Below are 15,486 nucleotides of genomic sequence, written 5' to 3'. Positions count from 1 at the left end.
AAATGTTTTTCCACATGCTACTTTGCCAACACTTTGTCTCCTCATAACCAGAGGTCCATTTTCATAGCATTTTTAACTTGATTATTCATAGACATGCTAGCAATCACTAACTCAGGCCTCTTACCACACAAGAGAATGCAATACCTTGTATCACTGGAACTGTCAGGATGATATTGCACAAATACCCTTCTGTGGCAGATAAAAATCAAGCTGGAATATGTTCGAAGATTCCAGACATAAGGAAGAAAACGTTACTGCTAGCAAAGACTATCTGAGGCAGGGATTCATATTGAATTGCACACTCATTAACAGCTGAAGATGCTGCCACCAGAGATGATATCTCTCTCTTCATGTGTACCTATTATCCCTCACTGCCTATTCTGTGTACATGATATGTGTGTGCTGACAGACCACAGAGACAGGTGTCCAACTAAAACATGACATGAGCAACATGGTGGGAAGAAAACCTGGGAGCTTATTATCAGATACAGAATAAGATCCAGCACAACAATATCAGACTGACACAGGGTAGAGGAGTTCTGTGTGTTTGTGTGTGTAGAGCATGAATGTGAAAAGAATTTTTCACAAAGCAGAGGTCATGAGTTGCAAAAAGAATGATAAACTTTGGAGGAGAGGGGTCAGCTTAGACTCCAGCCTGCCCTAGAAAAGGCAAACACAGGCTGCTCCCTTTCCCCCCTAAAATTGCCAGTGGCAAGAAGTAAGGCAGGATGGCTGGGTGTCAGACAGCACTAATCCTTCATGCTTTGTCCATTAGGTAATACAGTGCCATGTTCACATGGAAGTATGCAAAGCCCTCAGTACTGCATTTTGAGACTGTGTGATAACAGTGTGAGCAGAGATACCTTATGTCTGTGCAGGGCTTTATTGTTCAAAATCCAAACAAGCTGTGTCAAACCTCCCTTCCAATGGACTGCCATGAAAGGAAATGCTTCTTATTTTAAAGGTATATTTGAAGTCAGACCAAATCCATGAAAGAACAAACAGATTAGGCACACATCCCAAAATTTTTCAAAAAACACGTTATACAAGATGTGCTACATGCCAAAGGTGTACATGTAGATCTAAGTCTAAAAATGAAGTTACAACTGCAGACACTTATGCTCAAAGATCAGCTACTGGCTTATCCAAAGACAACCAACCAAACACTCAAGGAAACACAACAGATTTCTTAAAAAATGTTTTGGTTTCTTGTTTGGCTTTTTGTTTTACTTCTGATCCAAATTTTCATAAATAGTTCTTTGGAACACTGTATATCTTAAGAATTTCCATTAAGCCCAAAAGAAGATCCCACAGGAACATTTTCCTCAAAATGCTTTACAGTCCTTAAAGATCATTATGCAATACTGATAAGTGACCCAGAGAAACATTCTGCAGTTATTATATGTTATTGTTATCCTATCAATTCAAGGTCTAATTACAAATAGCCCAAATATAAATATTAACCAAGCCTTCCCCTTGAAGAAAAGATATCACCTTTACAATCCCGTGGGAAGTGCACTGCAAGAACACTGAAGCTTTTGTTAAAATAAAATGAAGTCTGAAGGGGAATCTTGCTGTGATTTCAAATTTACCGAGTAACAGCTTGACATTTTCTGTAATACAGCCATGTGCCATCACCTCCTAGCACTGTTGAAACAATCATTCCAAGAATATGAGTGTGTAGATCTCTACTGCTTTCTAGATTGATAGATAATTTAACAGAAGTAATTATCAGCTGATATTCAGTTAATTATAGCATCCACCTGCAGAGCACACAGCCTGCTTTTCTTGCAACACAGCAGTTTTATTATTCATATTCTAGTAAAATATTTTACACCTGAGTATCCAAAGCTCTCACCTAACACTGAGAACCATGAAAAAAACCCCAAAACCCCCAAACACATCAGATTTACACAATATTCTTACTTTTAGCAGTTCAAAATAATGAAGACAGTGGTAAACAGGGGCGAGGAGGAGCCGGGGTAGAACATACTGAACAGCTTCTTTAAAGCCTTCACCTATTGACTAGAAACAAAATAATCTTCAGTCTTAAAACAATACATGTACTGAAGCAACAAGACAATGTAATTAATATAGTAATATCAATAACATGTCTTATTTAAAGGCAAGTTACCTGTAAATAAAATGCTGCTCCTGGCTTTGATAATTGACTTAGAAAATGATCATGAAACCCGGGTCGTAAAATATCTTGTGCATATGATTCATAGGGATCAAATGCTAGTTCCTAAAAAGAGACACAGAAAAATTTTACAAACACAGAATCCCAGAATGACATGGGCTGGAAGGGACCTTAAAGATCTTCTAGTCCCAACCCCCTCTGCCATGGGCAGGCATGGCATCACTTTACAATTGATTTAACAGCTAAACTTCTGTATTTCTTATAGAAAATACATATCATATATATGAGAGATTTTTCTGCATACTTTTCCCCAAACACCTATAGAGAAGAATCCATACTTTTACATGCACAGACTCGTGGATAAATCAGCCTAAAAGAGATTTCTGGAAGTCAACTGGTCCAATTCTTTGTTCAAAGCAGTGCCTACCTCAGGGCCAAAGACAGATCCATCATTCAAGGCTGAGAATGCTCAGGGTCTCTCATCCTGTTGAGTTCTAACTCCAAGAACAGAGGCACCAAAACCTCTCTGGGCAGCCGATCCTGATGTTCAATTGTTCTCATTGCAAATTTCCCCCTCTCCTCCCAGTATCTAATCAGGATTAATCTTTTTGCCATTTTCATATTCTCTCTCTCATCTCACAGTTCACAACTGAGAGGAATCTGCCCTGGCCATCCTCACACCTTCCCTTCAGGTAAGTAAAGACAGCAGTAAGATCTCCTGCTTCAGCCTTCTCAAGAATCAACAAACCCAGCAGATTCAACCCTCTTTCTGCATTGTGGGCCTCAACTCCTTAATCCTCATGGCAACCTTAACTACAAGCCTATCTAGCCTATCCTGTACCAGAAAGCCCAAAACCAGACACAGTACACCAGATTTGGTCTCAAGCTCTACACAGAACTGCCAGCAACAGATTCCCTAATACAACCCAGGAGCTAGTTAGCCTTCACATCCAATCTCCAACGATCTCCCAGCCCTGGCAAGCAGTGCTGCTCCTCAGCTGAGGCACTGCATGGGGTTGTTTGTTCCCAGGTGCAGAATTTCATGTTTGCCTTTACTCAGCTCTAGGAGGCTCCCACAGGTCCATTTCTCCAGCCTGTCAGGTCCCACAAGCAGCAGTGGGGCTTGTCCTCCTGTGTGTCCCCCCACAATCTGGCAGCACCTACCAACGAGATGAGGCAGACCTCCTTCCACAACACCAATACCGACATTAAACAGTATCAAACCCTGAGGAATGCTGGCATCCACTGTTCTCCAGGTGACCTTTGTGCTGCTGATAACAATCCTTTAAAGGCCTAACAGCTCAGCCAACTGCCCATGTTCTACAATTCAACCAGCTAGGCTGCAGCTCACACATGCTATGACAGACTGTGCTGAAGGCCCCGCTTATTCACGTAAGAGATAATAACTGCTCTTCCCTTTGTCCACGGACACAGCCATCATTCTGAAAACAGTCAGCTGGATAGCTGCAGTTTGTCCTCTGGAAATCTGTTCTGGCTTTTGCCAACCACATTCTAGTCCTTCACATGGCTAGATGTGAAGTCCAGGAAGATGGGCTGATCTCCTCAGGCACTGAGGAGAGGTTGACCAGCTTCTAGTTTCACAGGAACCTCCTCATCAGTGTTGAGTTTTTTTCACCTCCACTCTGTGAACTTTAAACAGCCACTCCAAAAACTGAGATTTAGAGACTAAAAAGATAAGAGCACTTTAAAAAATGGACAGTCCCTTCATCACAGTGGGGCTGGAAGAAGAAATCTGAAACTGAACAAAGCCAGCTGGAACAGAGATCTAATTGCAAGCATTAAAATATGAATAGCAAAAAAACCCATCAAAACCCACAACACCATTCTCTTACCTCTGCCATATCTTCAAAACAGCTGCCTACTAGTGGGTGAGGACTACCTTCATCTGTCATTTCAACAGTGTCCTCTATATGACCCAGTAACTTCACACTAAGTTCATGGATGTCTGATATACGACTAAATATATTTTCCACATCCTGCAACAAAACAAGACAAAAGTCAAACGTGCAAAGCTACTCTGTTTTGATGTGAAAGTCAAGAACTTCCTTAAACAGAACAAGATTTTACAGTGATTGTGATTTATGTAAGATCATAAAATGTATTTTGAAAATAATGAATATATAAAAATATATAAAACGTACATTATTGAAACATGACAAAGAGCAGTGACAGATATCAAAATTACAGGCCTGTAAGTGAACATAAGTACATGGGAAGGTTTCTTCCACAGTCCTACAAAACCTGCAAGTGCTCTTTTACTATTTCCATATCAGAACTCAAGGAAAGTGCTTTTTCTACTACTGACACATTAAACTCAACAACAGTTAGGTTTGGGAAGTATCCACCTATATTTATAGATATGATAGTAGGTGCCGTTTGTGTTTGTGGTTTGTACAATACTTACATGAGATGAAAACAGTTTGGAGTTGGAGGCATATGGCTCTCTAAAAACTCTGATAATGAGATTCAGTTCCCTTATATACTGTCGAACTTCTGCCATAAATGACTTCACTAGGTCATAATAGGTTTGCTCCCCTGAGGTGGAGGGTTCTTCATCAGATAAAGTTAGTGCACTTAAATCTTCTACATCTTGATGGAACATATCCATTAATACCTAGGCAGCAAAGACAGGGAAATCCACAAAATGAGATCCTTCTCGAGACTGACTAGTAAGTTACCAATAAAGACAGCCTATTATTCTCATGAAATCAGACTGATGAGCAATAAGATTGATGTATTATCACTCTGCAATCAGGTCAGCATTACAAAACCAACATCCACTGCTATGAATTTGCAAGTCATTACTTGCAGTGGCAATTTCTGAAGACTCCCAGTCACTTAGACCAGTCCAGGCATCTCTCCAAGAACATGGTCCTAAAATCAATTACAATTTTAAAAGGTGAAGTACACAAAAACAATTAGCATTTAGCTGTGCTCTATTGCTCTGAATCAGCAGTACACAACCTAAGTTTCTGAAGATACTCTCTGAAGTTAAAAGTTGTGTGTATTTTGGCTTTTCAGCTTTAACTTTACCAGGAACTCACACATGATCATGCTCAGAACCCTGTGATCTACCTGCAATGAACATGGGCCTGTCCAAAGGTTGCACATGGCCCAGTTTCTGTCCTTAACTGCTGAGCTCTCTTGTTAAAATGAACCCTTGAGGAAGGGCAGCAGCTTCAGAAACCAGTCCTGTTGCAGAACTACACACACAACAGGAATTCTAAACACTCTGACTACCAGAGGTCCCAATTCATACCCAAACAAGATTTACCAAACACAAGCAATCAGTAACTTAACGTTCTCAAGAAAAGTGGATCACTGAACACTTCCTCCAAATGTGGTGTGTGAGCCAGGAGTTGTTACAACGACTCTTTAAATGCAGAAAAATGCAGGACATTTTGCATGAAGCCTGACTTCTGAAGCTCTACGAACAGAAGGTGATTCATGCCTCAGAGTCAGTGACTGTACACAGAACTTGGGTTAAAATGAGAATCCTAACTAATTCTGGGGAATGGGACATTACAGCATCACTACTGTAGGAAAACACATGGAATAATCCAAGTATTCAAGGGGACCCCACCATTTCTAACTTTCCTTCACAGATACAGTTTAGCACACTGCTAGGAGATTCCAGGCTGTATTCACCAGGTCCATGTCTCACTACTAAGGAAAACTGGGCTGAGATGCTAAGGAGATGGGGGTTTTGTTTGACCCACTGAAACACTACTTTTTACAGGCAATACAGTCTTAAGTTAGTGCTGCTTCACAGTATCTTTTAAAGTATTCACATGTTGCTGACATTAGGCAGGAACAATCAAGAGAAAGAGAGATTTAACAAGCACAAGCAAGAGCTTTATAAGTTCAATTAGCTTTCTGATAGTTTTGTTCCATTACTGGAACCATATTTTATGACACTAATTTCTTCTCAGAAGATATAATATTCCATGTACTCACTAAGACATTGTCCTCTCAAAATTACCTATAGATTTAGTTTGTTAACTTGACAAACCAGAGTTGGGCTTACCTTATCAGCACACATTGCTACTTTAATATCTTGTTTTGTAATCTCATAATGTCTTATATTCCGCACATAATTCCCAACCAGTTTTAAGATGTCTGCAGAAATGTATTCTAATACTGCTACTATGTAAACAGACACTTGGTGGTCAATTTTGTAGCCTAGAACTTCCTGAAAAGGAAAAAACAAAAAAAAAAAAGAAAACAAAACAGCATTTCACTGTTACTCAGTTGATGAAACAGACACTGTAGATTACAACTCAAACCAGCCAGTAAGCTTAAGACTCTGCTCAAAAAAGATTCACCACATACCCACAGCCTATTTTAGGAATAGAAATACAGGAGTGTGTAGGACTAGAGAAGAAACAGTAACATTGGAGATGCTGCTCTATTAAATGTGGAAGTGTCAAGACCCAACTAACTGTCCCAAAAACCTCACTTAAACATTTAGGGCTATTTCCACGAGTTTCCTGAATGTTTTCTTAGTCATGGAAAATAAAACACAAAAAAAATCAAACTTAAAGTATGGGTTCTTGACCTTGTTTGTCCAAGAGAGAACTGAGTGATTTTTAACTCAGAAATAAGTATATTACATTAACTAGAACACTTAGAACTATGCAACCAACACAGATATTCTTAATTCTTTTAGTTCACAGTTCAGGCAGCACACAGACATTATATAAAACAAAGGGGTTGACCTTTAACTGTGTTCTGAATGCAAGATTCCATCACTGCTTACCTTTAACAAGGGATGGATTTTTTCTACTGGAAGAGATAACGGATTCCTTCGTTTCCTCTTCTCAATAGCAGACTGGGCATCAGCTATTGCCCACTTATCAATAGGATGGGGGAAACTTTTTTGGACACGATCCTTAAGACAACAAAACATGACCAAGGAGTAAATGCACCATCTGAATGATCTCAGCAAAGTAACTGTGTTATCAAACTGCTTTCTATTACTTAACAAAGAAATGGTTGCTAATAGTTGTATTTCAACTATAAAAGCTTTTACAAGATGTGTAAATGTTATCATTTTGGTACATGCTGCTCACTATGTGCATAAGGCTGTTTCAGGGTATCATTATCAGAGAATTACCTACTGCTCAAAATTTAAGAATTAAGCTGCAAATGAAGGCACAGTTTGCTTCCCTTGTGCCCATGCCTGGTAACCAGGTCTTTGAATACATGACTACATACCTACACTTTATTCCCTGCACAGGATGGTCACTGAATGAAATGACAACAGGCTTTTTGTTTTGCCTTTACTGATCAGCATGTGTCCATTCTGAACACATGCAAACTGCCCTGATGATGACAATGAACATAAGAGGGGAAGAAAATGTTCAACAGCACCCACATATTCTAAATCAGTTTCAGGCTACAGGTGGGCCAGACAGGGTCCAGTTTATTTACTCCTCCCAGCAGTGCCTGAGGACACCTGCACACTTCCAGGCATTGAACAATTCTCCTGCTGGAACTCACATACAGGTCTCTGGAGGTTTGAAAGCATCACCTTTTTTTTTTTTTTTTTGTAGCCCTAGTATCCACAGATGCCAGAAACATATTTTCTCACATAACTTTACATTTTCTTTTTTCAGACCACATTTCCCACTAACTGTTTCAGTTGCTCACTTACGTAAATATGGCTCCTGTTTGAGTAACCATGAAATGAGGAAGACGAAGTTAATGACCACTTACAGAGAGCTGGTACGGGAAAAAGTACACAAACAAAAACTTTCTAACAAAAAGAAGTGACAGAATACTATTCTCTAAAGGTAATACCCAACTTTTCAAAGTGCAGGCTTTCTTTTTCCCTCATAACACTTCGACAAAAGGAAAGCAGAGGTCCTACCAGAAAAAAGTCTGACTCGCTATCTTATACCAATTCACACTCCTAGTGTGTTGACTGAACAAGGAAGGTGTCCCAGGGGAAAAAAGAATGTGTTTGACCATATAATTAAAAACAGCATCATTGTGCATGAACACCAAGGGGGTAAATGGTGGTTGCTTGATCATCTCTACTTTTTGCATTTCTCCTGCCTCCACAGCCATAAGACTCATAATACAACACTTTGTGTCGAGGGTTTTGTCAGTGTTGTTTAAAACAGCATTAAACAACCTTCCCCAAAGCTTTTGTCGCTTGAGCTGCCAGACCAGAATGATGTTGCAAAACAGGTCAGCCATTAAAGGGGACACTGGAACACCACTGGAGGTGTCCGTGTTCAAAAGGGAAGAGGAAGAATGAAATTCATCAATCTTGAGCTCTAAGACAGACACATTTTTAAGGGTTTTTTGTCAGTGAGGTTTTATTTGCCATTAGTCCACTTTCTTCAGAACGTGAGGAAGTCACTTTGCACAGGCCCTGGCGCCAAGCACTGGAAACCAACAGGCACACAGACTCTGTAGCCTGGCACCAAAATCTTTAAATCATGGTTAAGAACCAAGTGCTACCAAGATATTCATGGTCCTACAAATTTAAGTGATACAGCTTCACTAATTTGTTCCTCAGATGGAAAAACTCTTCAGCTCAACCTCTCTTCTTAAACATCCAACTGCTCTGCTGAGCAGCAGAGGCTGTCGATCTTCAAAGAGGCAATGGTAAGAGATGAGGCCTCTGTACAGGGGAAAGAAGTGTTCCTTTTCTTTCTTTTTCTGAAAAAGTGACTGAACTGCTTTTGTTTTAATTTCTGGGACAGCAGGGGATAGATCAGTCTAAATTACCATGCTGAAAAATCAGCACAGAGCCTCAGACTAAGCAGCTGTAGTTTGCATACAATATCAGTGGGGGAAAAAAAGGTCTTTTGAAAGGAACCAGTAAGCTTTTTACACAAAAACTAACACTCACCATCTATTGAAAAGTAATACAGCACACAGACAGTTTTGCTGTGCATTGAACAATAAATTCAATTGACAGGAAAATGAGCTATTAGGGAACTCAGTAGGCTTTATGCAGAAAGCTGCGCTACATAAAGATACATAATTACTGGTTTCCTTTTTGCATTGTGAAATGGTTAATATAGTAGCTTTCATGCAATAGTTCAAATGATTTGCAATAACGTTTGTAATAAGTGTTCTCTATACCTCTACATCCAGAAAACTTCTTGGTTGAGCTTGACACAACATATTTAACAACTGAAGAATTAATTCCTCCACGTACTGCAATGCATCTTCAGTAGAGGAAAGCTTAGGATGGACTTGCACCTGAACCTAAAGGAAAGAAGAATTCAAGATCTGAGTTTTGTTCTTCCCCAAACTACATGCTTACTTGCAGAAAAAAAAGATGACAAAACCCAAGCCAAACAGCCCAGAAAAATACAATAATGTAGCTCTGTTAAGGTCCATCAGACAAACCTGATCGAAACCCTCACATCTGACAGAGATACAAATCTCAAATCTTTTATGTACTCAATCCACTATAAATTGTATTTAATGTCAAGAAAATGGTTAATTAATAACTATGCTTAACAGTGCAATTAGAAAAACTTTTAAAGCCCTTGCATATACTTATCTCTCTCCACTAACTCTTTAACCACTGTTTTTGCAAGAGGTTTCAGCAGTGGGGGTTCTCCGCCTTTGACACAATTCATAACAATGGAAACCAGAACATTTTTCACAGAGCACACTACAGAAACAATGATTTCAGTAGCATTTATTATTTCAAATTATTGAATCCATTCTCAGTAAGCACTCATAAGATACACTCAGAAGTTGTTTTCATAGTGTTTTTTTAAATGATGTCAGCCTCTACAGTAAAAAAAAAACACTTCAAAAAAGGCCACAGTGTTGTCCTGGCATTAAGTGGCAGCTGAAAGATTTTGAAAATTTGGTCCCAATATGTTTACCTGTATGTCTATTTTCTTACTGGTGCAAATTCAATTGAATGCCCCTTGCGCATTCAATTTTTTTTCCAGACAGTCATGTAACTTCTGAAACCCGAGGCATACTTTTCCTTTGCACTTCTGTAGTTCACAAATTAGCACAGTTTTAACCAGCCAAAATTTCAGGTACACAAAACTCAGTGCTTCAGAGCTTAAACAGACAGTTTAATCTCAGTTCAACACCAATGGCAAATATTATGCCAGAGCAAGCTGACTGCTGACTTTCGCAATTCATCTGTTAAGCCCCAATTTCATCATTTTACTGTTCCCCTGCGCACAACTCAAAATGCCTTCAGTTCTCTCAATCACTAACATGAGAGCCTAACAACTCTGAAGCAAAACCCAACAATCTGCCTCATCCAAATGTTAAACCCATGTCTATATTCAAATAATGCTGCCATAATTATTTAATTTCACACCTGAGTCTTAATTCCTGTTTGCAAGAACTAAATGTTATGAAGTTCAAACACACAACAGCCTCAAACAGAAATCCACCTGCCTGCTAAGGCACTCATTAGTCTGAAAGCTTCGTGTCTGGGCATAGTCCTGGTGCTCACTTAACTGCTGTTGGGATTCAAATACGCTGGATCACGCGTTTGGCTTCTTGCAGACTGCACACCCTTATTCAGCAGGTCTTAAAAAACACCTCCAGAAGTCACTGCTTTTTAAACTTAAAAGCAGTCTGGCAAAAATAGAACAGAAGAACTTCTCTCCATTTGACTAGCTAACACAACTATTTTGATTATGCCAACAGTTTCACTTTTCCTAAGAACTTCACTATGCACAGCTAGAGTGTGTTTGTGGAGCTACACGAATAACAGCATGCCAGGCAGTCCCAAACATTATTAACAATTCAAACACTGACATCTGAAATACTCTACCAACTTGGAACACCTTAACACCAGAAATTACAGACTTGCCAAAGAGTTCTCTTAAAGAGCAGAGCTGATCTGAGCTGTCTGGAAGATGCTGCCTTTAATGTGTCCTTTTTTTAAAGCAGAACTGAACAGATTTGTATTACAGTGTCCCTATATTATACTCCAGCACTCTGTATTTCAAGAAGTGTTAGATTACCAAATCAATTCAACAAAAATACTCTAAAAATACAGAGCATGATGAAGAGCAGCTCTATTTTCTCCTTTACTTGGAAAACAGACCAGACTTTAATCACCTCATTACAACTACTTTGGTCTGTAACAGGCTGCCTACAAGAATAAGAACAAACAAACAAAAATACCACAACAGGCCATAACCTGAAACATTATCTACAGTCAGCCAAAACAGAGTCAACAATGATAACCTACTCCAAGTTCAGGAGATAAAAGTTTCATTTTCCCTAAGCATTTTTGTCCGGGACAGTGACAACATCCTTCTCAAAGGCCACTGCCCAGCTCCACTTTAACAGAACATCCACCTTGGCAGAAGAAAACATCATGAGTTGCCACTGGCTTGCCAACACAGCTTATCTATATTAAGTAGATGGTAAATAACCTTCATTGCTACGTGACACTTAGTATCAGTTAGGGTTCAAAGTCATGCAAGTGAACAAAAGAAAGCAACCAGACTAACAAGGAAAAGTACAGCATGCTTTGGTACACAGTTATCACAGAAACGTGTAATTTCAGTATCTGCACTACTGTAGTACCCAAAGGCCCAGACTGAGAATGACAGAGTATTATTTGAGGGTACTCAGTGCAAGTCCCAAGTCCATTATCTAAGACATGATGCAAGATTTAGTAAAAGAAGACAAGAAATGGGAACATCTGTTAGCATAAACCATCACATGATTAGTTTCAAAAAAAAGAGAAGATCGAATTAGCAGGGGCTTTCCATCTTTCTCAGAAAGTCATCTCAGATTTTAAATTAAAAAACCTGGGCCACCCTGCCTTATCACCCTTGAAAAGGGGGAGTATGGCTAGAATCCCACCAGATCCTTCAATTCCACTAAGGAAAACACATGATAAAACAGACTAACAACTTCTGAAGTGTTGTGATGTTTAGATCAGATTCTTATCTAAACATTTAACCTCTCCCTTAAATAATGACAGAACCATTCCCTTCCCTCCTACACACTTATGATAAGGGAAATTACTAAAAAAGCAGTTTAAAAACTTTTAAAAGAAGCTTCAAATCTTCAAAATACCTCATAAATTGCAAAGGGCAAATACAACCTACATCAGCTACAAATCCATGCCACCATGGCTGTTTTCACTCAACTCATGTATTCACTTTTCTGAATATCCAATCTTCTCAATCTTTCCTAATTCTCAAAAGAGAAATAGCCAGAGTTTTCTTTAAATAAAGATAAACAGAGCCAGCATTTCTTGAACAGCTTTTCAGGATCTGCTTAAGAACATCAGCAGAGTGCCTGCTTTAAAAAAAAAAAAAATATATACATATAAAACATAAAGAAAATTCTACAATATGAACACTTGGCTTTTTTTCCCCTCTGCCTTTTTCATCCTCTTCCCTTAAAATACACAAAAGCATAGAATTTCTATCAGGAACAGCAAGACCTTAAAAATTAGGCAGCCATAAATCTAAACTGGCAGAAAAAGTCAATGAAATCAACAACAAAGAAAGAAGTGATTAATATATAAAACAAATATAGCTGATCTTTACTTAATTACCCATAGCAGCTTATTTTACATAAAGTCTTCTCAAACCATTTTTTTTTCAAACTCTCCATATTAAATTAGAATATAAACATTCCCACAAGCCTCACAGGGAGCAGTAGAAACTTTAAACCAAACCCTGAGAAAAATTTCATTTCAAGGACGGCAGATCTAACAGCTTTGGGTTAGACATGCTTGGTCTCCCAACAGGTCCGACACAACAACTCCTAGGCTGGTCACAGGATGACCCAAACCCCAATCTAGAGTGACACTCAACAGCTTGTTCTGCACTAGAAAGAGGTGTTTGATAATAGATAAGGAAGGAAGACACAGAGAATTTAAAAATCTGAGTGATACATCCTCAGGAACAGTCTTCAGTTACCTCTTCATCAGTGGCCATGAGAAAAAGCCTAACGGGCTGCTTGTAAGCTGAAAATTTTCAATTTAGGATGAAAAATCCTGGCTCCAGAGACTTCTTAGAGCAACTTCACTTTACATAAACACCAGCCTTACTCTTCCAAATCATCATTAACAATCAACACAATCAGGTTCACAGGTGTTCTGTTAAGTACAGAACACACCAGGCAAATCCTACAGCTTCAGAAAACAATACCAGACCTGAGCCCATCAGGAGCAGCAGAAGCTCCAGCAGCTTCAGAAAACAGTATAACAAAAGGAAACAATTCTAAAGGAAATAATTCTAAAGCTGCGTAACAAACTGAAATAAAAATGAAGCTGCAGGTTACAGATAATTTTTTCATAACTGGGCAAGACTACCCCTGTACTGCAAGAAGTCACATTATGAACCAAAAAACAACTCCTGCTAAAGAAGAACTGTCCTTCACTGCTGAGCATGGGCTGTGCTGCCAGTCTGCCCTGGTGGCAGATGAAGGGCTTGTAAAAAAGGGTCTAAAGGGAAAAAGCATGGTATTTACCACATCATACCAAATCATGGAAGGAGTTCTGTAATGAGACAACATGGCAAACCACCCTCCAAAGCATTATCAGAGAAGATAACACTTTACTGACTGCAAGTAGTTTTCTAAACTGAAAATTTTCTAAACCTTTGGAAATGGATTATTAGTAGAAATAATCCATCGTAGAAACAAATTTGGCAACAGAGGCGATCATTCTGGCAAGAATTTTCTTCAATTCAGCATCCTTTAAAGTATTCACTAATACTTTAACTCTCATTTTCACCCAACACATCCTTTATTTTCCCTCAATGACTAAAGAGGCACTGACAAGCTTACCACTAAACACTCCAGGACAAAGTACTTTATGTACACCTTGCATAGATGAGTGTTCTTATAGAGTCAGCACTCCTTAAAAAGCTTTTTCTTCTATTCTTGTACATCTCTGCTGATATTTGGTAACCCTGACGATGTTTTGTTACCTTGATCAATTAAAAATACAGGAAATTAAATCAAATACAAATGTCTTGGATGCACTCTTCAGCAACAATTCACCAAGGATGCAGGACTCGGATTTTTTGCTAATATTTCTGCTGATGTCTCAAAAGGGCAGCAGTATTACACTGCTTCACCTGAGCAGGTGAAAAAAGTCATGCAGTGAAGACTTCAGCTGTAGGAGGTTCTTAGTTTTATCCTCCACAGCCATCAGTAGAACAGATGACCCAGAGAGACCAGAAATTAAGAAAGCTCAACATCTTGTGTGAAGCAATGCTAAGAGTAAGAAGTGACATTCTGAGTAGCAAGTGGCAATTGGTTTGTCACCAATTTCAAGAGCCAGGTAATTAAAAATCAGGTAGAAATATCTTTGTCAAGAGCAGCTTCCTGAGAACTCTGCAGTGCCTGAAGCAGCTTTTCCCATGTCTTTTGCTGCATGAGAAGTCCAGATGACACATGGAGTCCCTGGAAGCACGCTGTCAGGAACAGTTTCCTTAACTCAGGAAGCAAATCCCTTCAGCTGCCAAGCCACACCAGTCCAGTCATTCTGACCACAACAAATTCCAGCAGTACCCCTGGTCAATTGCTCAACTGATTCAAAACATCTTGAGGTATGCAAAGAGCAGAACATTCTTTTGTTTTTCTCTATCATCAAATGGCTCAAGGTATGCATCAGTAAGGATGACATGCTTCCTACTGCAAAACCAATGGATCAGGGAACAAGTGCATCATACAAGTGCAGAGAAATTCTGACTCCATAAACAAGTTTTACCCATGAGATGAACTCATAAAGAATGATGCTCAAGAAAAACTATCCAAAAGGTTACAATCAGAATAAAGTGTGTAAATTCACTAGCAGAGCAACACCAGTGCTGGAAGAGGCATCACATGGCAGGTGTCACTCCTGAGTCTGTTTTCCAAGGTGCATTAAAAGTTGTGTGTCTCTGTCGCCAGGTACCCGAAACCTCTGGTGTTTCAAATGTCTTGAATCCTTCATCTTCAGCATCTCACCTTCTGTCCATCCTCGCAACTACAATTTCAGACATATGTTGCTATTCTTTCTTCCTTCCTTGTACCTCATCAACATGATTACTGCCTTTCACCAGCAAACAAAGATCCCTGCAACTCCTTTTTTGCAGCTTCAAAATAACTGTGACCAGGCAGAGAAGAATCTCAGTTGACATAATTTTCTTCCTAATTGAGTGCACTGGAGTCTATCGTGACAGCATCTAAAGAAGAATCAGAAGAAAAGGGATTACGTTATGATCTCAGTGGTACAAGAGCTGCTCTTTGCAAATGCAGCTGTTCTAAGCAAATGCAGCTCTACTGCTAAGGTTCATGTCTAATGAAACACAAGGCATGGTCTCCTCTAAGAATTGCCTGATGTAGGAAGAGATTTATTC

At 39.2% G+C, this 15,486-nt stretch overlaps 1 protein-coding gene across 3 annotated transcripts in view; it reads right to left on the bottom strand.

The window, feature by feature from the left end:
* The window catches only part of SOS1 (SOS Ras/Rac guanine nucleotide exchange factor 1), a 43,592-nt gene that overhangs the window by 25,333 nt on the left and 2,773 nt on the right, over positions 1 to 15,486 (bottom strand). For 2 of the 3 annotated variants that reach the window (XM_059840884.1, XM_059840885.1), the window contains exons 2-8: positions 9,263 to 9,388; positions 6,921 to 7,052; positions 6,189 to 6,353; positions 4,566 to 4,775; positions 3,994 to 4,137; positions 2,135 to 2,245; positions 1,927 to 2,025 (exon numbers count right to left, since the gene is read on the bottom strand). In XM_059840884.1, coding sequence (XP_059696867.1) covers positions 1,927 to 2,025; positions 2,135 to 2,245; positions 3,994 to 4,137; positions 4,566 to 4,775; positions 6,189 to 6,353; positions 6,921 to 7,052; positions 9,263 to 9,388 — 987 coding nt within the window. Of the gene's footprint in view, positions 1 to 1,926; positions 2,026 to 2,134; positions 2,246 to 3,993; positions 4,138 to 4,565; positions 4,776 to 6,188; positions 6,354 to 6,920; positions 7,053 to 9,262; positions 9,389 to 15,094; positions 15,313 to 15,486 lie in introns of all 3 variants that reach the window. The other variant, XM_059840886.1, reaches the window with a different exon arrangement.

The sequence above is a fragment of the Haemorhous mexicanus genome, chromosome 3 (assembly GCF_027477595.1).
Source record: "Haemorhous mexicanus isolate bHaeMex1 chromosome 3, bHaeMex1.pri, whole genome shotgun sequence".
NCBI classification, from domain to species: Eukaryota; Metazoa; Chordata; class Aves; order Passeriformes; family Fringillidae; genus Haemorhous; species Haemorhous mexicanus.
The sequence above is the reverse complement of the archived record's forward strand: the minus strand, read 5'-3'. Positions and strand labels throughout refer to the sequence as shown.